At 42.0% G+C, this 24,982-nt stretch overlaps 2 protein-coding genes across 3 annotated transcripts; both read left to right on the forward strand.

Annotated features, from left to right (window-relative positions):
- Positions 1-59: 59 nt before the first annotated feature.
- ATG12 (autophagy related 12) lies at positions 60-4,780 on the forward strand. Its single transcript, XM_035099759.2, has 4 exons — positions 60-305; positions 1,081-1,217; positions 3,264-3,326; positions 4,066-4,780. The coding sequence occupies exons 1-4, from the start codon at positions 92-94 to the stop codon at positions 4,123-4,125; spliced, it is 474 nt and encodes a 157-aa protein (XP_034955650.1). The 5' UTR covers positions 60-91; the 3' UTR covers positions 4,126-4,780.
- A 2,083-nt stretch (positions 4,781-6,863) lies between these two features.
- CDO1 (cysteine dioxygenase type 1) lies at positions 6,864-23,145 on the forward strand. 2 transcript variants are annotated; one of them, XM_035099994.2, is made up of 5 exons: positions 6,864-7,306; positions 13,296-13,373; positions 18,528-18,685; positions 20,800-20,969; positions 22,423-23,145. In XM_035099994.2, exons 1-5 carry the CDS (start codon positions 7,128-7,130, stop codon positions 22,450-22,452), a joined length of 615 nt encoding a protein of 204 aa, XP_034955885.1. In that variant the 5' UTR covers positions 6,864-7,127; the 3' UTR covers positions 22,453-23,145. The 2 variants fall into 2 exon arrangements, with proteins under 2 accessions (XP_034955885.1, XP_034955886.1); XM_035099995.2 differs by lacking the exon at positions 6,864-7,306 and adding an exon at positions 8,242-11,106.
- Positions 23,146-24,982: the final 1,837 nt, after the last annotated feature.

Below are 24,982 nucleotides of genomic sequence, written 5' to 3' on the forward strand. Positions count from 1 at the left end.
AAAACGGCGGCGGCGGCGCGGTCACGTGCCCCTGGCAGGAGCCTATGAGAGCGAGCGCCGCTGGGGATGCTGCTTCCGCTGTTTCGTTACTATGTCGGAGCTCGGCGGGGAGCAGGAGCAGCCCTGTGGTGTTGCTGCCGCTGCTGCCGCTACTCCTTTTCCGCCTCAGGAGGGCGGCCGGGGTGAAGGTGGCGACGATGCCCCGGAGGGCGGGGCGGGGCCTACGTTGGGGGTGCTCGAGTCGGCTCCCGCTTCGGCCGTTTCCCCGGTGACCGAGGAACCTGCGGGAGACACCAGGAAGAAAAGTAAACGGGCGGGTCGCGAAAGGGCCGACGCCCCGGCGAAAGGGAGAGGCTGGAGGGAGGGAGGGTCGCCCTAGGCAGGTATCGCAGGCCTCCCTGAACGGCTGAGGGCTAACGCTGCGCTGTCAAGTTTAATCTAAAAGGTCCCGATCTATTGTCCCTCTTACCTGCCAGTTGTGCTTCCGTTGATCTTGCTCGGCGCCCCAGGCCTCCATGAATCAAATGATTTCTTCTGGTTCCCCACCAATAAATGACACTTGTATTAATAAATATTATTGTATGATTGGAAGCCAACCAGAGTGGCTGGGGAAACCCAGCCAGATGGGCGTGGTTGGTATAAATAATAAATTATTATGTTTATTATTTATGTTAGGTGTGGGCAGGACACCCTCTGTCTCTGTCTAGCAGATTCGGACCAAAAGGTCTCAACAATAGTTGTTTTAAATTACTTTCTTTTGACCCCAAATGTTCAGAAAAATCTCAACATCGACAATTTCTACTTTTAGTTAAGTATTTTTATTTATTTACTTGATTTGGGGACACAGCTTTCCCCCCCCCCCAAGCTATACCCATGTATGTATATCCTGCTGTACCTCAAGGGCTCAGCAGCAGTATTTTAGGTATATAAATTCTACAATTACATGATTTTTGCAAATTATTCTGTTGCATTTCTCCTTATTTGTTTCCTACATTTTATTGATTATCTTTCAGTATACTTCAGTGACATGTTCTGCTGTGTTTCCATTTGTTCTCATTTGCAATTTTCTCTGCTTTCTAGTTGATGTTTTGCTCAAGGCTGTTGGGGATACCCCTATAATGAAAACCAAGAAATGGACAGTAGAGAGAACGCGCACAATCCAAGCACTTATTGACTTCATCAAAAAGTTTCTCAAACTAGTGGCCTCAGAACAGCTGGTATGTGATGTCCTCCTTCCCTATTTAGGAATATGAGAGCTATCAGTAAGAGCTGAATCAGTGGGATGCTGCTGGGAAGCTCACAAGCAGGGCATGAAGGCACCAAATGTTCCCTCTAGTTTGTCCCCACCTATCTCCAAAATATATACTTGATGAGTTCTGAGTCCCCAAATCTATTTGAAAGTTTACTACTATGTATATGGGTAAGGTTTTCCAAGGTTAATTCTCATAGTAGTAGAATAATGGCTTTAGATACAGTGGTACCTTGGGTTTACAGACGCTTCAGGTTACAGACTCCGTTAACCCAGAAATAGTACCTCGGGTTAAGAACCCGCGTGGCGGCAGCAGCGGAAGGCCCCATTAGCTAAAGTGGTACATCAGGTTAAGAACAGTTTCAGGTTAAGACCAGACCTCCAGAACGAATCGAGTTCTTAACCCGAGGTACCACTGTATTTTGAATTCCCTCTATCGGTTTCATTAAATCTAGGCTGAGCTGAGATCCTGAGTGGATGTAACTTGAAACTAAATGTAATGTGAGCATCTTCAAGTGAATGATTGAGGTTCCAGCTATACATTTATGCTGTTGTCAAAAATGACAAAAGACAGAGAAATATAGAAGCTATTAAACTTGAACTGTGAAAAAATAGATGTTAGGTGAAATGGTTGTATGGGTGCAAAAGTAGCCACGTTATATACTGGCAGTGGTTTTAGTTCACAAATGCTAACCCAGTTCTGAAATGATTGTTGTGTTGAAACTGAATATTTTAATATTGAATCAGCTAGCTCAGTGGTTCCCAACAGGTGGTCCGGGGACCCCCAGGGGTCCGCGAGCTATGCCAGAGGGGTCCGCAAGATGCTATTAGAATAAAAAATATATTAAATATATTTCGTATGATAACAGGTTTTTTTTGTTTTGGCCGCTTCCTGCATGAGCAGAGTCTAGCGCAAAACTAGAATTAGATAGAGGCAGTAGTTCTGCTGTATGCCGTTAGGTGGCGCTTTACCAACACTACTGTTTTGCAAAGAGGCAGCGCGCACATTCTACTAACGCTCACCTTCCCAAGATGCTTTGCGCGCGTCGGCTTCATTTGTGCGCTACTGCGCAGGTACCCTGTCTTCTCCATTCCCCTCCCTCCTCCCTGGCGCGCGCTGCCTCTTCGCAAAACAGTAGTGTTTGTAAACAAGAAACTTGGAGATAAGGCAATGAAAAAGATCCTTCCATTTGCAACCACATATCGGTGTGAGCAAGCATTTTTCTTCCATGTGTTTCATGAAAAACAAATATAGGAATCGGCTCGACATGCGGTCGGATTTCAGAGTGAAAGTTTCAAGTTTGGAACCTAATATTTCGGAAATAATGGACTCAAAGGACAGATTTAACTCATCTCATTAAGAATTGAAAATTAAAACTAACTGTATACTGATGGAGTACTCCGTTGTAACTGTAAAAAACGTATAAATATAACATATAAAAAGACTCTCACTTTTTAATTTTAGGATTAGGAATTAATGGGGGTCCTTGTCACAATAGCGGCTCGATGAGGGGTCCTCGAGAAAATTTTGTTGGGAACCCCTGAGCTAGCTCATTGTTCTACTCACAATGTTTGATCAAGAGCCATGAACCCCCAAAATAGTTGGACTCTTATCCAATCTAGCTTTCCTGCAAAGCTTTCACAAATAGCCACTTGGCAACTATCCATAAAGGAACTTCGGTTGTGGCCAAGCCGTTATCCTGATGGCAATTTGTCTTTTCTTTCACTCCTGTTACCAAAGGACTTCAAGTAACTATGAGCTGGAGGTGGGCTGAAGGAGGAGCAAACTCATGTCAACTCTTAAGTCCTCAGGCCAGTAAATATGAGTAGGCTGGCTTCCTTCGCCCTTGTTGAACCTTGAGCTTATGGCTGACTGTAGACTGTTCTTCTCTTAGCCCTGTAATTGCAGTGACAGGATTCTGGTAACACAGGAGATAATATTGTCTGATAAAAGTTTTCAGTTTAAACAGAGCAACTTCCTCTAAAACTTACCAAGTATCTCTTTCTCATACAGTTTATTTATGTGAATCAGTCTTTTGCTCCTTCACCAGACCAGGAAGTTGGAACACTATATGAGGTAATTCTCAGCTTCTAAGTATTTCCTTTTCTCTTCTTTACATTAGAAACTAAGGCAGGCATAGGCAAACTCGGCCCTCCAGATGTTTTGGGACTACAACGCCTATCATCCCTAGCTAACAGGACCCAGTGGTCAGGAATGATGTCTCAAAACATCTGGAGGGCCGAGTTTGCCTATGCCTGAACTAAGGGCACCATTCAATTTTTTGGATGAGGCAAAGGTTGCCCTTCCCAGAACAACTTCACCAGCACAGAGCTCTCTGTTCCACCCACTAAAGGTCAGTCCTCCCATTGTCAGTCTACAAAAGGGTATTCCAGAGAGGGAGGGAATGTGGCTGAGCCAGCCTGGAATCCATTAGCCAGCTCTACTGCCATGACTTGGTGGTTTGGGCCCAATGAAGGGTGGAATGCTTTACCAGCTTCAGGCTGGCATAGCCCAGAGCAAGCTTTTACCTGCCCTTCCAAATGCATCAGTGGTTCAGTGAGTCTCACTGCCTGCTCTGGTGTCTGGATTGCTCTGTAAAAGGTTTCAGTTTGATTACAATTTCACTCCATGTCTGCTGGAGCAAATGCAGCATGTAACTTTCAAAGTATGTTGTCAACAGGTGGCAGCATTTTATAAGAAACCTTCAATAGAATGTTGACACTATGTATTGGGCTGTATAATAGCAACCCAACAGTTTATCGTTTTAATTAAATATTAAATTTGTTTGACTCCTCTGTTTCTTGTTCTATTGCAGTGTTTTGGAAGTGATGGCAAGCTTGTACTGCATTATTGTAAATCTCAGGCCTGGGGATGAATTAGGAGCTACAAGTGCTTGGGATTCTTAGAAAATGAATGGGCTATAAAGATCTGCAGAAACATTCCCCAGGGACAAACTGAAGAAATGTCTGCATTGTTACCCATGGAGTTCACTTTATTCTCCCTATTTTCTCTACTTGTCAGTATAGGAGATAAATACAAGAACTACGTAGCCTCCCGGCTTCCATTTTCTTCATTTGATCACTTGCTTTGTGCAAATAATTGTTTGTGTGCCATCTGTACAGCTGAGCTGCCTGTCCTTGCTCCAGGACTTGAGTCTTGTTTTGAAAGGATACTATCTCCTGACTTGGAGAGTACATAGATCATTATTTCATCAGGCTGCATGGAAGTTTACAGTCTCCCTTTTAGGATATTTATTGTAGATGGGCAGCTGAAGTATCTGTATATGCATAAAATAGTTACATTTTCTTATGACTATTTGTTTTAAACACAGTTGCTGGGATTTAACTTTGGAATCTGTAGTCCCAAAGAGACTTTAGGATGGTGTTTCTCAAGCAGCAGCCCTCCCAACTAATCTCCTTCCTTCCCCTTATTCACTACACAACCAAGTATATACAATGAAATGCAGAAATATAAATGCAGGAATATTGGGCAGCTTTGAGAATAAAGGTTATCATTTAACAAATCATGAATTTATTGTTATTGCTTGTTTGTAGAGCCCCTTTGACATTTATATTCATTGTAGACTTTCATCTTGTATTTCTTACAACAGGTTGCTTCAAGTTAAACCTACTAGACCCTGTAGGTGAATGAATAACTTTAAACACCCAAAGCGACCTTGTAGGAAAGTAGAGATCACACATTAGCTTTTCTTATCTTAGCTTCAGGAAATAAAATAAACTGGAAATAGGCAGTACCAATAGTGACATACCATTTCTCCATTATCCAAAACCTATTAAATGTGAATACAGTGGTATCTCTGGTTAAGAACTTAATTCGTTCCGGAGGTCCGTTCCTAACCTGAAACTGTTCTTAACCTGAAGCACCACTTTAGCTAATGGGGCCTCCTGCTGCCGCCGTGCCGACAGAGCACAATTTCTGTTCTCATCCTGAAGCAAAGTTCTTAACCTGAGGTACTATTTCTGGGTTAGCAGAGTTTGTAACCTGAAGTGTTTGTAACCTGAGGTACCACTATATCACAATACTGTAGATAAGCTTTCCAAGTTTGGCCTGCATTATTTCTTCCTGGTGCTATTGTTGGTATTGTTGGATTAACATTTACAATGTTAATTTCCAAAAACACAAATGCAGCACTGATCATGCTGCAGTTGACTAAACTCAGTACAGTATGTGAAGACTGCTTTATAGCCCAATGTAATGGGCTGTATGAATAAAATATAGAAACACCACTATGAATGGCTGTGACAAAGCAAAATGTCATTGTCAGTTGTGTGTGACAAGGTAGGACAATCTACACATCTGCACAGATCAAGCTATACAGCCAAGAACACAGTATGCCACAGTTAAATATTTGATCTATATGATAGTGCCATTAAAGGAAATTGAAATGGTTTAAGCAAGTGATCAAAAGCGACTGATAAGCTTTCATTGAGTTTCCATTGTTATTAGACAAAGTAAAATGCTAGCAATACTTTAAAAATGCATTACAAAATATAAGTGGAGTATTTGGGACTTATAATCAATCCTAGAAAATTTAAAGCACATTGTTATTAAAGTGCAACTATTTAACACTGGGCAAGCTCCTCTCCTTCCCCTGCCCCACCCTTAATACCTAGCCAGAGGAAAAGTTCTGATAGACCTTACAGCTTGCTTTCTACTTTGGGAGATCTACTTTAATAGGCCCTTATAATAAATTTTGAATAATCTAATAATGAAAAATGATAGAGAAATAAAAGTAGCCTTTCTGTCCTATGAAACAGGCAAAAAATCTGCAGTGTTCTTTCTAAAGCTTTTGGATTTAAATGTCACTGTAGATTGCTTTCTCTTAAGTCACCTGCCTGCTTAAGCCCCTTATATACCTTGCTAAAAATTGAAAACTTCTCTTCTATATTCACTCATGGGAATGAACTACAGTACTTTGATCCTAAACCTGCTGTCCTTGGGTGAGAAGCCACCTTTTACCATTCTGAATTTTCATACAAGACACAGGTTGTTGCAGAGGTTGTTGTTTAGTCGTTTAGTCGTGTCCGACTCTTCGTGACCCCACGGACCATAGCATGCCAGGCACTCCTGTCTTGCACTGCCTCCCGCAGTTTGGTCAAACTCAAATAAAAAAACCAATATTCACTCATGGGAATGAACTACAGTACTTTGATCCTAAACCTGCTGTCCTTGGGTGAGAAGCCACCTTTTACCATTCTGAATTTTCATACAAGACACAGGTTGTTGCAGAGGTAGCTAACTTAATTGGTAATATGTAACTGTGAGTGCCTATGTGTTTCAATTTATAAACATAGCCTGGTTCCGCAAAACACACCTGGTTGGTTATTGCGCCATGAAAAGCGGAGACTACTGTAATATAAAAGAGTGCCTTCAGCAATTTTGTTGCTGAGTTAAAAGATTAGATTAGAATATGCCAACGTTGCCTGGGGGGGAATCACTCTTGGCTTCATCAGTTGTATATTCCTTCTCCCTTTTAAGTACGAAGAACAGCGCCTTTGTGCTGTAAGGCTACGGCGGCGCGCCAGTCGGGGCCCCTTAAGAAGCGAGGCGGGCAAACAACCCGAAAGTGGGGGGAGCCCAGTCGCCCCATCTTGCAACGGCGACGAGGGCTTTTGAAAAACCAGCCTGTGATAGGTTACGGTGACGGTGGGGGTGGCCCTTTTTCAGCGTGTTCTAAAAGCCTAGAGCTAGCCGAAGCAGTTTCGCGGTGCCTCCCTTGCGCGCTCCCTGTCCTTGAGCACTTGGTACGTTCCCATCGAACTCCAGGAGATAAATAGCGGCAAGCCAAGGCACCGGCTGCGAAGCGACGCGGCGCTTTCATTGTGCAACTCGAAGCAGGCTCTGCAAAAGCGCATCATGGATCATCCCGGGCAGACGGAATTGTGGAAAGCGCAGACGCTGGACGAGCTGATCCAGATCCTGCATCGGTTGTTTTCCGGCGACAAAGTCAATGTGGCAGAAGTGCAAACCTTAATGGAATCTTACGAGAGCAACCCGGAGGAGTGGCTCAAATTTGCTCAGTTTGACCAGTTCAGGTAAACTCGGTGGGAATTGAGGAGATTAGTTCGCCTGAACAAGCAAACGGGTGACAAGCTGGCTGGTTTATTCCTATTCTCCTGGGAACGAAAAGCGGTCAATACGTGCTTCTAAAATGAGAGTCGCTTTGCTTAAAATGCCAAACTGACGTGATTTTCTTGGAGCATTTCATTAATTTTGGTACAAAATTAGTGCGGATCTTTTAGAATTTAAATAGCAATCTATTCTCCAGGCGCACTTTTCTTGTACTTTGTTTGCACGTTTGATGTTCGTAGGTGTTGCGAATTCAAGTATCTTGCTCAGATTCCTTTCCGTGTATCTTTTATGGAACATTTGCTACATATGTAATTTGCTGCTAATAGCTAACATATGTGTTGTGCAGATAGTGGCTCCTTTTTTAGCAGCTTGCATTCAGGCCAGCGGTTTGAGTAGCTCAAATCTCCTTTTTTGAGAAGTGGGATGCTGCGCAGCTTGGAGGTGGTTGGCACTTTAAAGATGAGTCGTGGCTCTTAGAAACAGCTGGAATGAGAATGCCTACAGAATTTTTTTTGGCAGGCCTCGCAGGCGGACTAACTGGCAGCCCATCCCTTCAACTGCAAGTACAGTGATGTCCAAAAGTCTAGTTCAAAGCACCCCAGGAGTGGGTCAAGGTGGCAGGATTAACACCAGGCTTTTGGGTCACAGCCTTTCTTCCTAGTTTGGCCTTCATTTTGTAGCTTGTGTGTTGGGTTTTTGTTTGTTTGTTTCTTTGTATGACTAGCCTGTTAAATGTTAAACTTTGACTGGTTTATCTTGCAACATTAGGGCTTTTCCAAAGTTGTTTTCTTCTTCTTTCTCGGGCATTCCAGTCCATTTGAAATGGCACTCCAGAACAAAGCAATATGCCTGGTGGTGGAAATCTGGAAGCAGCCTAATAAAGGTAGAGTTAATGTGCCCTCCATGTGGTGGTAGACCACAACGTCCATTATTACTGACCATTGCACATGCTGATGGAGCTGTAGTCCCAACAACTTCTCAAGGGCATCATATTGCCTACTCCTGGCCTAAAACATGTGCCAGGAGTGGGGGTGGGGTGAAGGCACTAATGAGATGTCTACTGAATACTGTTCCAAATCTTGTGTCACAAAAGTCCTGTGCCTCCTTTAATTACTGGATAATCATCACTAATCATTTTTCTCAGGGGCCTGTTTCATAATCTGTACCATTGAACAAGGCTAAGTTCAGCCATTGGTTGCTGTTAAATAGTTGGTGATTCACATCTACATTTCCTTTCCATATGGACTGCATGAGCAAATGTATCTGCACCAGCAAGCCCCTCTCTGTGAACTGTCAATGTGTCAGAGTGACCAAAAATTATTGCAGTGTGAACTCCTAGTCATGCAGTAATTCCCTCTCCATCAGCACCAGTACAACTGTTCAAACATTACATTTTGGCCTTAATCAAGAGCATGGATTAAGGCAGCTAGCCTTTTTTGCAGTCCAAGGGCCGCATTGGTTCACTGTCAAAAGTGAATCTTCACCTTTAAGCAGGGTTTTTTTCTGGAGTTTTTCACATTGAAGAAAGAAATACAGGTTATACATATTTTTTTTAATTACTGGCCACTGACCCACAATTTGACCATACTAATTTGAGTGTGATGGAAGATGAATTTGGATGACCAAAAGTGCCTCCAACCACTTGGTAGCTTAGTTGTCTGTTACTTCCTGTCAAGTGGCAATGAACAATAGGATATATCATTTATATGGCACTTTAAAGAGTTTTTAAAACAACCCACATCTATTATTAATACATAATTATACATAATATAAGCAGAAGCAGCATGCATCATCAGTTGGTGGTTGTTTTCATTAATGATGATGCATGCTGCTGCTACTATAGTGAATACATAATTTTACTGCAGAAGCTTAGCTATACCTGACCAGAAATCCAGTTATGATCAATCACTATTTTCCTCGAGTCTAAAACTTTCCCAAGACGTTACATGCACATCAGATGTGCCCCTATAATCATAATTTCATTGTTTATCCCTTAACTATCTTGAGTTTAGGTACTCCTGCAAATTTATACATGTATATGGTCACTTCATGGTGTTCAGGTTCCCTCAGTCTGTAATGTTGTGGTGAAAATCACCAAAGCAACTTCAAAACTTGCTTCACTCAAATGGCTGCATGCATAACAGTTTGTTTGAATAAATTAGCATGACTGTTGATTAACCCTTAATGCTGAAACTAAACCATCCTTTTTATGGAGCTATTCATAGTGATTAGTAGAAAGATAAAAGTGGGTTCTTCGGTTCACCCAGATTACCATGTGTGTTGTGTGTTGTATAGTGTGTGCGGCACAAACTGAACCTTATCCTATGACCTGCCTCACTGAAGAGACCATAAACCATACAATGATCCACTGGATGGGACTGGGGTCCTATTCTGATACTCTCCCTACAGATAAGTGTGTGTGTGTGTGTGTGTGTGTGTGTGTGTTGATAATACATTTATAATTAGCTTAAATGCCAGTTTCTCTGCAAATGCATTTTTAGCAGAAGTTAAAACAGGTATTTCTTAATCCCATATCAAGCCTCCTTCTGGTTCCTGTTCTTTGGCACACTTTCCCAAATGATTAACTTATGTAGGTGACAAGAAGTCATCTTCAGTGTTTCTTTGGAGGGGGGGAGTAAGCAGCAGCAACAGAAAATGCACACAAATAGCCAATTCCTTAGGGAGGCTGATAATCAAATCAAGAGGATGGCAGGGGCTCTAAGATGCAGATTCCACTTCTGCTGACTTTTAGTTCAGAGTATCTTATTTGGGAAGGGGGTTAGGGGGAGACTTAAGTTCAATCCATTAAGTGCTGCAAAACATACTGGATGGTCTGTAGCAGTCTGGCATACTTGCCTATTGTGCTTTACACCTGCCCTGAAGGCTGAATATTAGCAAAGTGGCTAACAATAAAAAAGTAAAAACAATCCACAATGAATATTAAACAAAGCAGATGAATTTCAGCTACCGGTAAGCGTGTGTGTGTGTGTGTGGCTGTCTGTCTGTCAACCAGATGGTTGGCGTTTGGAGCCCACCCAGGAATGGCTGTGGGCAGGATTCCTGCATTGCAGAGGGTTGGACTAGAGGACCCTTGGGGTCCCTTCCAACTCTGATTCTGTGATCTAAAGCCCTGAAGACATGAGAATTACTCACCGCAGGGGAAATACCCCACAACCAGACTGCCATAGCCCAGATCTGCGAGGGTCCCCTGCCTGAAACCCCGGGAAGCCTTGTTTGAAGGCCCCTTCCCATGGCGTGTGGAAACAGTATGTTCCACCATCAGTGCAGGCTGGGGTTCTCTTTGGGGGCTGCTGGGTGACCCCATTGGGGTGCGAGAGCAGCGCATCCACGGAGCCCGCAGCCCCGCCCCCTTTCCTTGCGCGTTCCCTGCCCCGCCCCGCCCCCTCCTTTTGACTGCTTTCTCCCGGCTTCTCCCAAGTGCCACGCACTGAAGGTTTAGAGGCAGAGGGAGGGCGGGGACCCGATGGCCAATCAGAGCCGCTTTTGAGCAACACCCCTGAAGGGTTGCGCCAATGAGAGCTGGCTCGAGGTAAATAGCAGCCCGAGCCTCCCGGGGAGGTTGGAACTTGTGGAGATTTTTTGTTGTTGTTTTTTGTACTTCTATAAGACTCGATGGAGGGGCGTTGGCAGTCCTGGAGGACAATGTCTAGTTCATAGGGCTGTGCCCCGCAAATAATTTAAGGAGCAGGCTATTACTGCGCGAATTGATCGGATGTGCCTTCCTGGTCGTTTTGCAAATACTGTAAGCTGCTTTCGAAATGTTAACAAGGAGGGAAACGAATGGCTGACATCAAGCCAAGTGTTTTCTTTTCCCTGATCTGTGCCAGGTTATTGCGTTCTCTAACAGATATTTTTTGGGACAAGGCACCGGCAGCAAATCAGGGGCTTTCTGGCTTCCCAGCCTTCTGGCGTTCCACTGTTGGAAAGGTCCCCTTGGAACCCTCGTCTGCAAACTTGCCTCCACTGGATTGTGTACCGATTCAAGCTTGCCCGCGCACACCTGACCTTTAAAAACGAAAACAGGGTGTGTCTACTGCACCGTATTAAAAGTCAGGCTTTGATTTAATTATAAATCAGGTGCTATTGCTCAGTCTGCCGCGTGCCCCCTGTCCCCCTTTCATAGCTGCCAAGTTTTCCCTTTTCTCGCGAGGAAGCCTATTCAGCATAAGGGAAAATCCCTTAAAAAAAGGGATAACTTGGCAGCTATGCCCTTTGCTGTATTCCTTAGTCTTTTTCATACCATTTCTAATCTTCGATTATTGTGCAACACTTGCTGTTGGCATTGTGAAACTAGTTTGTTCTTATCTTGCTTGGCAGAATTCCCTGTAAAGTTGGCTTTTTATCAGGAGGAGAGTCGCTCACACACCCCACACACTTTGGATTTGCATGCATATATATCTTCTGCAGAAAAGTAGCTTAAATGGTTGGGACCATTTGACAACAAATTCAGTAACTTCCTTGTTGTTACAAAGCTTCTGTAGTTACAATCTCATTGCAGAAATTACCTCACCCAAGAAGTATTTGGGTTATGTTGTGCTTTTCTATTTATAGGTTGTGCTGCTGTTGACCAAATGTAACCATCACTCTACATCCTAATTTATATTTATCTAATCTTTTTCAGCATTCTTGAACTATAGCAATAGGATAAATATTCCTAAATATTTGGGCTTCAACAAGATCTGCAGTTAATGGGGTTTACACCACAATCAAAAGTTTTGTCTATTCAGTCTGACCGATTTCCAAGACCCACTGATCACACAACTGTGGGCCTGATTGAATTCTGTGTTTCCATGATGGCTGGGATTCAGAGCTACTTTAGCTATCCCTTAAGGCCAGTGGGGTTTCTTTATTCATTTCCTTTGAATGGTGGACCACTATGCCATGTCACAAACCTTTGGAATCTTAAAAGTAAGGGAATGAGGATCTGCTCCTTGAGAAAGACATGTCCAGATTCCCTTAGGTACATGCAAAAATTGTGTGGTTCCTTGTCCAGTCAACAAAGAGAGTAGGGGGCTGTAGCTCAGTAGTGGAAGCCAAGCACATGCATTGCGTATGCAAGATTCTGGGTTCCAATCTTGACATCTCCACACAGGGCTGGGAAGGACTCTTGCCTTAAACACTGGAAAGCAACTGCCAGCCACTATAGATAGTACTGACCTAGGAAAGGACCAATGGTTCAACTTGTATGTGTATATATAATATACTACTAACTTAAATGGTTTGTTGAGACAGACAGATGCCATCAGCTAACATAGATATATAAAGTACCAAGTCTGTAATCACTGGAATTCAATTCCTGAAATTTGTTACTTAAGACTTACAACCTAGTTTTTAATAATTTGTATTTTACATAAAAGTTAATTCTTGTTGACTTTTCATTTGATTCTGTTCACTCTCCATTTTCTGAGAGAGATCCTGGAAAGGATAAAACTCACTCAGCATTGTAAACCGCCGTGATATATTTTTATGACCCTTATATGATAAAGGTATAAATATTGCAGTTTTAGGATGCCACTGACTGAAAGAAAATAGGTCTGAATATATGGACAAGTGCAAGAGTATGTTTATGTGCAAGTGTGGTTCCCCCCCCCCTTAAAAGATAAAACTTGGGAGTAATACAAGCACTTCACCTATATTATCAGATATATTATCTCAATGAACCTTAGAACTACCCAGTAAGATAGTAGAGTATTATCAAGATAATTTGTATGCAGTAGGTACTAATTGTTCAAAACAATGCAGTGAGTAGAACTGTCATACAGCTCAATCACAAAATATTACTAGATGGATGGCGTAGGGGAGCAGGCTGGAAAATAGCAACCATTAATTTTTTTAATTTGCATATACTGTTCAAGGGAGATGTGCTCTGAACATCTGTTTCTGCTTCTCAGTGATGGCTCTTAAAATAAAACCTGCATCTTATTCTTTCAGGTACACAAGAAATCTTGTGGATAAAGGAAATGGAAAGTTCAATTTGATGATCTTATGCTGGGGTGAAGGCCATGGCAGGTTTGTGGCTATATATATATATTTTCCCATAATATAAAGCTGTACAGGCAGAGGGCCTTCTCGGTAGTGGCGCCCGTCCTATGGAACGCCCTCCCATCAAATGTCAAGGAAATAAACAACTACGGGTATCTGACTTTTACAAGACATCTGAAGGCAGGCCTGTTTAGGGAAGTTTTTAATGTTTCATGTTTTGTGTTTTTAATATTCTGTTGGGATCCGCCCAGAGTGGAAAACCCAGCCTGATGGGCATGGTAATAATAATAATAATAATAATAATAATAATAATAATAATAATAATAATACAATACATTGCATCTGTGCCGCAAAAAAGGTACTGTAGCCTTATATAGATGGTATATTATAAAACTCCATTAACTGTAACCCAGGGGTCGGCAAGGTTTACCTCTTTACCTTGCCTGGGCCGGTTCACTCAAGTGGAGATCCCTCCGTGGGCCGGATCACACACGCATGTGAGCGTGCGCAATTTCCGGTGTCTGTGCCGCAGAAGTGAGTCCCTGCGCCGAGCTGCGCCAGTTTAGCGCAGCGCATGGGGACTTGCCGAGGGGGCAGCTCAGTTCGGGCAGCTCATGGGCCGGTTAAACAACCCCCATGGGCCGCTTGTGGCCCATGGACCTTAGGTTGCCGACCCCCGCTCTAACCTTTCCAAAAGCTTTGGGTGGTTCCCTGCATGATTTTTTTTTAAATCCAACTATTTAAAACAAAACCAAAGCAGTACACCAGCTCTTAAAGGTCCATTTTTGCGTATTTGATTGTTTCAGTTAATCAGGGCTTCATCTCTGGGTTCCTTACACTTTTTAAAAACACTGTGAAAGACCCTGTGAAAAGGTGAATATGGCTTTGTGAGTAACCCAAGTTCTGTGTGTGATTCTGCTCAGGGAAGAGTGGGGCAGGTGAATATGTGATTGACACAAGGGCTGGCCAATCAACACTGTGCAGATCCAGCCTCATCTGCAAGCCAGAGGTACCAGATTTCCCAGAGTCCCTTAAAAAAAAAGCCATATGTTATTGTTCTGAGAACCATTTCTCTCTATGTACTAGATATATAATATATGCCCCTTTTCTCTTGCCTCTGCAAAACAGACAATTATCAGACATCTCTTAAGCATGAGGAATGTGATGCTTCTTTGTCATAGCAAACTGTTGAACCATTTGGTGAATTCCTTCTTTGTGCTTTCTTACAATGGTAGTAGATTTTTCATTGTTCTATGTATGTTACCCCCAGTGTTTTACTAAAGGCACATTGTGCTGTCTCTGCCTCTAGTCTAAAGCAGGGTTTGTGAAATGAGAGAGTTCCCCTCAGAACTCTAATTTTGTAAATCAGTAATATCTGGTCAATGTACCCTTGACAATTCCCAGAACACAATGGGTGGCATTCAATTAAGTTTTATTCAGAGTAGACCCATCAAAATTAATGGACCAAAGGTTGTCATGTTCATTCATTTCAATGGCTCTATGCTGACTAAAATTGCATGCTATCCAATATGCCAAACTTTGGGGTTCAATGGTCTCTGCAACTGTTGCACTGAATCCTGAAATGCCCTGTTTCCATTTGGGTAAAATGCTGTCTTGTGAGGATTGTGGAAGTGAGGGATTCTGTTTTCACAAAAACGTAATTTGCACTAGGAAAGCTGCAGGTGGTGTTTGCTTAACCCTTCTCCCATCCCACTGCTTTTTCTTCCAGTTGGGATTCCCAGATGTGTTTTTGTTGCATCAGGAAGGAAAAAAACTGCTGCCAAGGGGATTCAGTAGGTGGGGAAGGGTGACACTTTGCTGGCTGCTATCTTTCTTCTGAAAATATGTGTAGGTGTATCCACACCCACACCCCTAAATAGCAAAGAAAGAGTAGCTCAGATTCCAAGATTCGTGTTAACCTCTAGCTACCTAGATTCATCAGAGAGAAAATGCTGGGGGCAGTAAAAGATACCTGGGGAGGGGATAGAGCTTGCGTTTTTCTCATTGTTCATAACTGTAATTGTATGAAGACAGAGCTGAACTATAGGGCTCCTTTGGTACCACAGTGAGCTGTCCAGAAAGTTAAGCTGGCAGAGAATATACTTTTGGATGCTAGGCAGTTCAGGAAAGGATTCTGGGAATGAGTTTATTACTATCACGTATTTATTTTTTAAAATAGTTTTTAGCTCACTTTTAATCTAGTGTCCAATGAGCCTTCAAGGGGTGGGGTGTCTTTATACTGTTACCTGCCTTTAACTCCTAGGTCCTTTGAACCTTACATTATTACCTGTGATCCCTGTGCTTGGTTTGATCCTGGCGCACACGCACACACATACATACCCTAAGCCAATTTGGGAGGACATGGGCGGAGGAGAAGGGGGAACCCCATTACACAAGTAGAACTTTTTGTGCTGATGGGACTCATTAGGTGAATCCCACCAAGCATAAACAAGTTCTTAGTTCTCTTAATAAATCTTGTTATGGCTTGATCTGGTGCAAGTCTGCACAAAGATTACTGAAGTGAAAACCAATAATGAATAATCTATGTCAGGTTTCAACCTCCCCTAATGAAGAGCGAAAGCACATCTGGCACATTGTTATGCAGATTTATCTAGGGCTGCCTCGCCCTGTCCCACTTGCGACCATTCAGACTAAACAGACAACCTACCCATGTATGGTAGCCTACTAGAGCAGGGGTAGGCAACCTAAGGCCCATGGGCCGGATGTGGCCCAATCGCCTTCTCAATCTGGCCCATGGACGGTCTGGAAAACACCAGTTTTTATATGAGTAGAATGTGTGCTTTTATTTAAAATGCATCTCTGGGTTATTTGTGGGGCATAGGAATTCGTTCATTTTTTTCTTCAAAATATAGTCCGGCCCACCACATGGTCTGAGGGACGGTGGACCAGCCCACGGCTGAAAAAGGTTACTGACCCCTGTACTAAAGGCTGAATAAATATTGAGCTTGGTGGCAGGTCACAAACTGTGCAAACCTGACATAGGATCATTACTTTTGTCAACAATGCAAGCTAATGACTTAATTTGAATGTAATGTTAGGCCACAGTTTACTACTACAGGAATGAACCTACAGAAGCATTTTCAGGCTAACCTCATTTTATCATTGCATCTGACAAGGGCAAACTGTGGCCAGTTAAAATTGATATAATGAAACAAGCCTGGTCAAACAAGCCTGGTTTATTATTCTAGTTTAATGCAACAAACCACAGTTTCAACTGATTCAAAAGCTAGATGTAAGTCAAAATTGGTTGGCTTAAACCAGGAAGTGAGTGCTCCTAATCTTCTGCTATTGGCCACACCAAATGAGGAATGCTTCAGTTCAAGGTTTGTTTAGCTAGCATTGTGCCCAAACTAGGCTGTTGGTTACCTGTGGTTTTTCTCTTCTGGTTTCTCTTCAGAATTGCACTCCAAGTTTCTGCCAAGTGCATTGTGGTTGGCAAGACAGACAAGCAGCTGCTTAAAAATAAGAAACCACAGCTTGTTTTTATTTTGTTGCAGAAGCAGCACCAGTTAGTCAAGGAGTCAATCAAATCTGAATGGGGGAATGACAACGTGGCGTTCCCCCCCCCCACTCTAGAATATAGCCAGTAACAGAGAAAGAACACTGCCACATATTTTCCAATGGAAAATATGAGTGACTGTTTTGAATCGAGTTCATGATGTAAAAGAAAATTATTATGTGGATCTGAAATGAGAACTTTCATCTCTGGAGGTAGTGGTGCCTTTTTGTTAGAGGGTTGGGTCTGAAAGCCAAACATAAATCTAGCATCGATTTTTATCTTAAATGGAATTAAATTCAATAGACAACTATAAGAGAGCTTCCAGGCAAAAGGTTATGTATCAGGCAGGCTGTGTCTACACTCTTGCTACCCACAACCAACATATAGACTGCCAGTTCTAGTGGTGGTTGCTGTTGACAAGTAGCATAGTAATGGTAAAGGTAAAGGGACCCCTGACCATTAAGGCCAGTCGCGAATGACTGGGGTTGCGGCGCTCATCTCACTTTACTGGCCGAGGGAGCCGGCGTTTGTCCGCAGACAGCTTCCAGGTCATGTGGCCAGCATGACTAAGCTGTTTCTGGAGAACCAGAGCAGCGCAGGGAAATGCTGTTTATCTTCCCACCAGAGCAGTACCTATTTATCTACTTGCACTTTGACGTGCTTTCAAACTGCTAGGTTGGCAGGAGCTGGGACTGAGCAACGGGAGCTCACCCCGTCATGGGGATTTGAATCGCCGACCTTTTGATTGGCAAGCCCTAGGCTCTGTGGTTTAGACCACAGTGCCACCCACGTCCCAGAATAGTACTAGCCAGCAACATTCACCTCTCTTGCCCTCGATTCTTACAAATTAGTGCCTCTTGACTGAGGCACCATTTCCCCTTCACTTCTCATTCGTACACACTGTGTAAATGCTGGTCCAGTAGCGCCTTCATTGCAGCCCAAGTCCTTTCCCAGGTAATGCCTTTGAGTTATGGTCCTATTGTTTAATCGACTAGACATACCCAGCCATTGTCAAAGAACAGATTATTAACAAATTTTGCCAGTGACATCACACCGTGTTTCCTAAAAATCCTCTATAGCTGCAGTCTTTCTTTTCATATTTGCAGAAATTCTAATATTTCTCTTTAAATCTGACTCTTTTTTCACTTTGACTTTTTCACGTTCATCCCACTTTCAAGACACTATAAAATGATGTGAGCAATAACAATATTTCTCTTGTATTAGATGTACAACACAGTAAGCCCTACTGACTTCAATGGAGCTTACTCCCAAATAAATGGGGTTAGGGTTGCAGCCGTAATCATTTTATAGTACATTATGTTTATACTACAGTCAACTTGCAACTTGCACACATTTAACTTATTTGATTGCAGCTTTATGTGCTTAGCGGCCAACCAGCTGACACTGCACAAATTAAATGCATGTCAGAAAGCTTAACAGCTCTCTTTTTTGCGTGGGAAGCCTGCGGTCTTCAGAAAAAGATGCTTGAATGGGGGCAGTTCCAGGATTGTTTTGATCATATGCAATTTTGACTTTACATGCCATCTGCAGAACACAACCCTTATGCAAGTTGAGAGTTGACTGTATATGTAAAAGTACAAAAAAGGTATCAGCCCTGCTAACTTCATAATGGTATTTTTTGTGTTTGTGTACATATACAGCAGTATCCATGATCACACAGATTCACACTGCTTTATGAAAATGCTTCAAGGAAATCTAAAAGAGACGCTGTTTGAGTGGCCTGGCAAAAAGGGGACTGGAGAGCTGCTGAAGAAATCCGAAAGAGTTTTGAAGGAAAACCAGTGTGCCTATATTAATGGTAAGCCCTTTCGTTTTGGTTCATATAGATACCCAAATAACCTTATAACTTCTTGGGTAGACGTTTCAAGTCATGGAAGGTAAGGGGTTTTTTTTTTGTTTGTTTCTTGGTTAAAAGAATAGGAGACATGGGGACATTTCATGTTATAGAATAAGTCTAATCTTTCCTCTGCTGATAGCTTACTTGTTTCCTCCTTATGATCTGAACTACTATGTGCAGAATTTAGAGTTTACAAATTAGGCATAAGATCCCTGTGCATAGTGTTGCTGACCTTGACTGCTACTCCTTTTAAACACAAGAGACCCATTGTAATAGATGCCATGGAATGGATTTTAAATGCTGCTACAAGTACCATGGTTGCATGCAGCACTTCCAAAAACGTATTTAAAGTATTGTATCTCAGTTCTGTTCAGAAACTTGCAAGTTTATCATGCTTACCACCCAGATTCTCCATGCTTTGATTTCAGGTGGGATTCATTATTTTGACTTTGAGGATTAGAATGTCTGAGCTTACATTGAGTGGACTGGTTATTGTTGCAATGGGGTTCCATAACTGTTAGCTGCCTTGGGCTTTTTAAAATAAAAATGTGGAGTATGAATGTAACTAATAATAATAAATAATGGCAGAACATTATTTGATCCTTCCATCTTAATTACAGAAGCCATCTTTGCCAAGATAATATCAAGATGGCACACGCCACATTGGCCTTAGTTGATCTTGGTTATTTTCTGTTGTGGTTTATTCTTGTATGCCAGATGAGAAAAATGTCCTCTCTGCATTTCCCTGGGGAAACAACTTCAGTTCAATACTTGGGCGCACACACCTTTCATAAGGAACTAAAATCTCAGCTATGTTTTTTCCTCTCTGTTGTTTTCATGTCTAAACACTTTGATTTGGAATGAAATCAAAAACAAATGATGTATGCACACATGCCGAAAGGCATTAGTCTCTTCTTTCTGAACATCTTCAAACTAAAATACTGTAGTTGCTACACAGAAAGGTATGCCAAGCAAAAAGGGGGATGGAATCACATGTATGGGGGTGTGTTGCTTATGAGACTTTACAACAAATGGATGTCCACAACTTACAGCTCAAAGATGGGTAGGTGGCAATTTGGCTTCCTTTATACAATATTAATTCAACTATAAGCTTTGCATTAAGCCAGCTCATATGTTCAGATTTTATGAAGCAACAATATGTTTACTGATGCTAAGGTAGCACCTGAAGATTGTCAAATTTTGTGGATTTTTTTGGATATCAAAATATGGTACCATATTTGAAAGACCTGTTTATGACATCACAATGGTAAATAACTGGATATTTTTATATAAGGCACTAAAATGGCTAATTATACTTAGAAAAGGCAGAACCAATTACTGGAAGAATAAATGCTTCACCCCAAAAGAATTATTTCCTTCATCATAGGGCTAATGTCCTTACTATCTGCTTAAAATACAGTTTGGGGAATCTTTTAAGTGAGAGGGCCCTTTGCTCCTCTGCACAACACTCTGGGAGAAGCATTCCAGTGAGAGGCAGGACTAGAGGCAAAAGTGAGCAGACCAATGGATGTGACCCATTGCACAATGAGCTACATTCCAGCACGATGCAATAGTCAGCATTGTTACACACATCTCTCTACCTCTATCCCCATGAGCAAGAGTTGGAGGACACATTTCAGCTTGGTGAAAAAACTCAAATGTATAGTACAGCCTAGAGAAGCCTGATGGCTAGTTAGAGAAGCTCGGCAGGGCCCTGAGAATTTCCAAACTTGATTTAAAATATAGAATCTTTCCCACGTTCTTGGGAAAATAATGGTCTTCTCTATTTCATTTATTTTCCCTAGAATTTTGATAACATCTTTAAAAGAGAATATTGCATTCGTACTGGTGGCAGATGATTAAATTCACAGCACTTGAGATCTCACTAACATTCATGGAGACATCCTGCTGGCATTTATCAGACTATAACTATGCATAATTCACCTAGATTTTTAATAGAAGCTAGGCATTTTACTTTATTTTAAAAGATCCTAACATTGAGGGTAAAATTGTTGGATAAATGATCTGACCCAAGTTTTGTACATAATCGGTGCTCTTATGTTTTCTTTCATTAGACTGCATTGGCTTACACCGTGTGGAGAACCCAAGCCATACAGAAACTGCTGTTAGTCTTCATTTGTACAGCCCACCCTTTGAAGCTTGCTACACTTTTGACCAAAGAACTGGACACAAGCAAAAAGTTAAAATGACATTTTATAGTCAGTTTGGAGAAAGGACCCCATATGTAAGTATAAGGATTTGCACCTTGCCTGTACCATTTAGCTGATCACTGCAACCTTTCTATGGAAAGAAGGCAGCTCTTGGCTGATGCACATCATGCTAATAAATGAACCCCTTGATGGAGGCCCAATACGTTATTTTATTATTTATTAAATTTGTATACCGCCCTTCATTCAAAGATTACAGGGTGTTTCACAACATAAAAATAATAAATTCATTGGATTTCTGATGAGTTGCAAATCTGTTGGAGCAGGGACCAGAGCAGAGGGCCATGAACTGCCATGTTGTTCTGGAAGGAAAGGGGATGCTGCAAAGAAGCCAACTTGGGAATCAATAAACCAGTGGCATAGCTAGGGGGTGCACTGGGAGTGAATCGCCCTGGGCAGCATTTACCTTTGAGGGCTGAACACCGGAGCCCAACCTGGCGCACAAGCCCAGCATGCTGCTCTCAAAAGCAATGCGGGGCTGGACTCGCAGCATGCCCGAGCTGTTGTATTCCCTTTCCTAGCTGCTGCCCCGCCCCTATGGGACGGCATGCGCGCCCCAGATGCCGTCAGGTCTCATTATGCCACTGCAAATAAATACTTGCAGGGCTAGGAGCTCCAGGATGGAGCATTTGTATATTTGCCTAAGAGTTAAAACATAGCTAAATATGTTCTGCAATTTCCCATTAAAAATACACAGCAAACTAAGCTTTTAAATGTTCAGCTACAGCTCTCCCCACAATGTCAGACTGCCAGAAGAGCAATGTTTTTAAAACTAGTAAAATTTCAAGGGGAAAAAACAGCAATCCGAAAAGCTTTCTGAACATAGAAAAGTAGCCTTTTGTTAAATGTTTATGCTACAATTCTTATCCCAGACACTGTAGCTCTCATTGGGCAGGGCTTTGCCCTATGGGAGTATTAAAAAATGAGGTAGTTTTATCTTCAGTTTTGAAAGGGCTGTTCCATGTAATGTTTATGAACGTGTAGTGGAATAAAATGAGAGCATGTGGATATTTTTCAAACAACTTTTAATGAAGGCTTTCCTATAGTGTCTTTTACAACAGCCACTTCATGGGCTACCCCCTATACTATTCCTTGGAGGCCTGTATTAGGACTTTTATATCTGTCAAGTGTTTTAGCCTCTAGTCCTTTTCCTCTGCTTTGCTGAGATCCTTCAATGCTCTGCTTGCTGCAAATGGTTGTTACACCATAGTGCTGATTTCAACCTTCAGTAACATCCCCAAAAGTCTTTGGGCATAAGAAATACAAGTAAATTCCAAACACACCCATATATGAAAAGGGCTTGGTGTTGGAGCACAGAACCAAACAGCAAAAAAACTATCAAGTGGGAGCCATGGCAGAATTTAGTTACCCTCTATTCGCTCACATGTTTTTATATTTTGTACCTCAGAGACTTCTTTCTTTGAAATAACTGAAAAATCTAGACAACAAAATTCTCTCTCTTCTCTCTAGGCAACATCAGTTTCACAAGAGAACAACTGAAAAGCACAAGGCCGGCTGGATGGTTTATTATTTGAACTGGAGCAGAAGGATTGTATGATTGATGCCAGTGCCAAGCTGTGTCTGAATAATCTCTATGTAGGACAACAGTAGAACAGCTATTTGGTCAAGTAGTTATCATTCACGATTCCTCTGCTCTTGAACACTAAAGGGAGTAGTGCCATGTATTCCTGCAGAGTTCAAATGACTCTCACAACCTACCATGAAACCAGAGTCTTTCCCCATCATTTTTACTTTTGAGACTCTGTACACAAACTACAGCATTTGGGCTTTTAAGTATGACTTGACTTTCTTAACAGCCCTATCTGTTTGAATGTATGCAATTTTTACTAGTAATGTAACTTCTTGGTGTCATCTGTACTGTGTACTGTATACTGTTAGCAGCTTCATTTTAACCTGGGTTTAATGATCTGTTGGAACTTAAAAAAATTGTTTGTGCATCTTAAAATCTTATGTGTAAGATCTGATTCTTTTTTTAAACAAAAGAATAAAATAGGAGCAATAATGTCTTGTACCAACACATATGTCCAGGCCAGGAGAAAATGTTTGTTAATATCTGTTAAAAGTTAATGATGTTGAATGGGATCAATGGGATCAATTTTTAGTTTTTAAAGTGATTTGTATCATAACTTGCCCCAAAACCTAAATAAAACTGAATATGGGCACACTTCCCCATTTTTGTCCTGTAGCATATTTTAGCATAATTGATGGCTGCTCATCTGTCTGTTAAATAAACCCTTTCATGGTTTCCGGATGCTGTGTTAAGGCCCCATCATGCAAAAGGTGAATATACAGCAACTTGCTGGTGTGCAAGAGCTCCAACATTTGGGCTGGGTTAGTGAAGCAACATACAATGTTGGAGATGGAGTCTGGAAGTGCAATCCCACTGCCTGACCATGTGTTGGATTTCTGCTGCGGAGGGGACTCAACAGCCCCTTCCTCTCTTGCTCTGCATCTGATTAGTTTTACTTTTATTACGCCATGAAAATCAGCTCCAAAAGCTCTCTGTTCCCAAACCTTTTTTGTTTGCCAGTTTGAAAGTGATAAGGACTGTGTGAAGTAACAAAGAGTTCTTTATATAAGCATGTAAAAATGTTAAGTCAGAGCCATGTTTCTGCCATAGCCTGCTTTCTGCAGGTCCTAAATCTGGTATTCCTATGGGGGAAAGGTGGTGTTGAATTTTTGGGAGTGATGACATATTCCTGCCTTATTTCTCTCCTAGAAAAATGCTGTTTTCAAATACAGACAAATGCTTAAGAGCATCAGCTGGATAGGTATCTTTTCTTACTTATAATACATGCTTCCAGTTCTGTGTTTGAAAAAAGAGCATTTGACTGCATCAGATGCAATCCAAGCTCCACGATTACATTACAAATCAGATTGAATAGGCTGTTTTTGTGAAAAACCAGAAATTTGATCAGCTTTGGGAAACTTGTGGAAAGGTACCTGCTACAGTAGGAACATAGATCACATACCCTGCAGACAATATTCCTCTGCCATTTGTGATCAGCTATTCCTGAACAACAACCTGCCACTTTTTAAGGAATGTGCTGAAGGGATAGAAGTGTTATGTCAGACTTCTCGACTGATTAGTCCAGCTGTCAAACATGGTGTGTGAAGAATCAGCCATTCATTCCAGCTATGCTGCATCACTTTTAAAAAAAAATGGAGTGACATGCTTGGGACTAGAATAAGCATGGCATACCCTTTTGATCTGGTGTGGGACCCATCTTTCCTGGCCACAGTCTATGCTTGCTAGGGCTGATAGGAATTGTTCAGCAACATATGCAGAGTCAAAGCTTCCCCTTGTTTTTGAATAGCCAATACTGCCATCACAGCTATTCATTTTTGCAGGTGGAAAAAAAGGTCTACTAACGGTAACTTTCCACCGGAGACAGCTGGTGGAGATGAGACAGAGGCTACACTGTTTGACTGCTTCTTGTTTGCTTTTCTTTTATCTGCTTCCATTTTCTCAAAAGTGGTATGTGTGCAGGTGGGTGGAGAATGAATTTATGCCATTAGTCAGCAAGTGCAGAATGGGTAAGGAGATACTCTTCACAGTAAACATTTGTTCTTCACCTCTACTTGTGCCTTTCGTCCTTGGCATTGGCTTGGGGAGCTGAAATCTGGAGCCTAGCAATGAGTTTTTCTCCTCTTTAAGCTAAAAGTACACCCTGTTCATTTGCTAATTCTTTTCGCTTATTTTTGTAGCCTCTCCCAAGCCTGGGAGAAAGTTGTTTGCTCTGCTGGGGTACAGCCTTAACAAGGTTAAAACATGCAATCTGCTTGTGATTACTTTCTGGAATTACATGTTGAAATGCTTTTTTTATTACATTGTTTGGCACTTTCTTGAGCATTCTGAGTTTGAATGAAATTGAAAGCTGGCAGCAATGCCCCATTACGCCACCAACCCGTAACGGGGTGGTGGTGACTACAGTTATCATCAATGCAGTCATTGTTGGACTACAACACTCATCAGCCCCAGCTATTATAGCCAATCAGGGATGGTGGA

Source organism: Zootoca vivipara, chromosome 11 (assembly GCF_963506605.1).
Source record: "Zootoca vivipara chromosome 11, rZooViv1.1, whole genome shotgun sequence".
NCBI classification, from domain to species: Eukaryota; Metazoa; Chordata; class Lepidosauria; order Squamata; family Lacertidae; genus Zootoca; species Zootoca vivipara.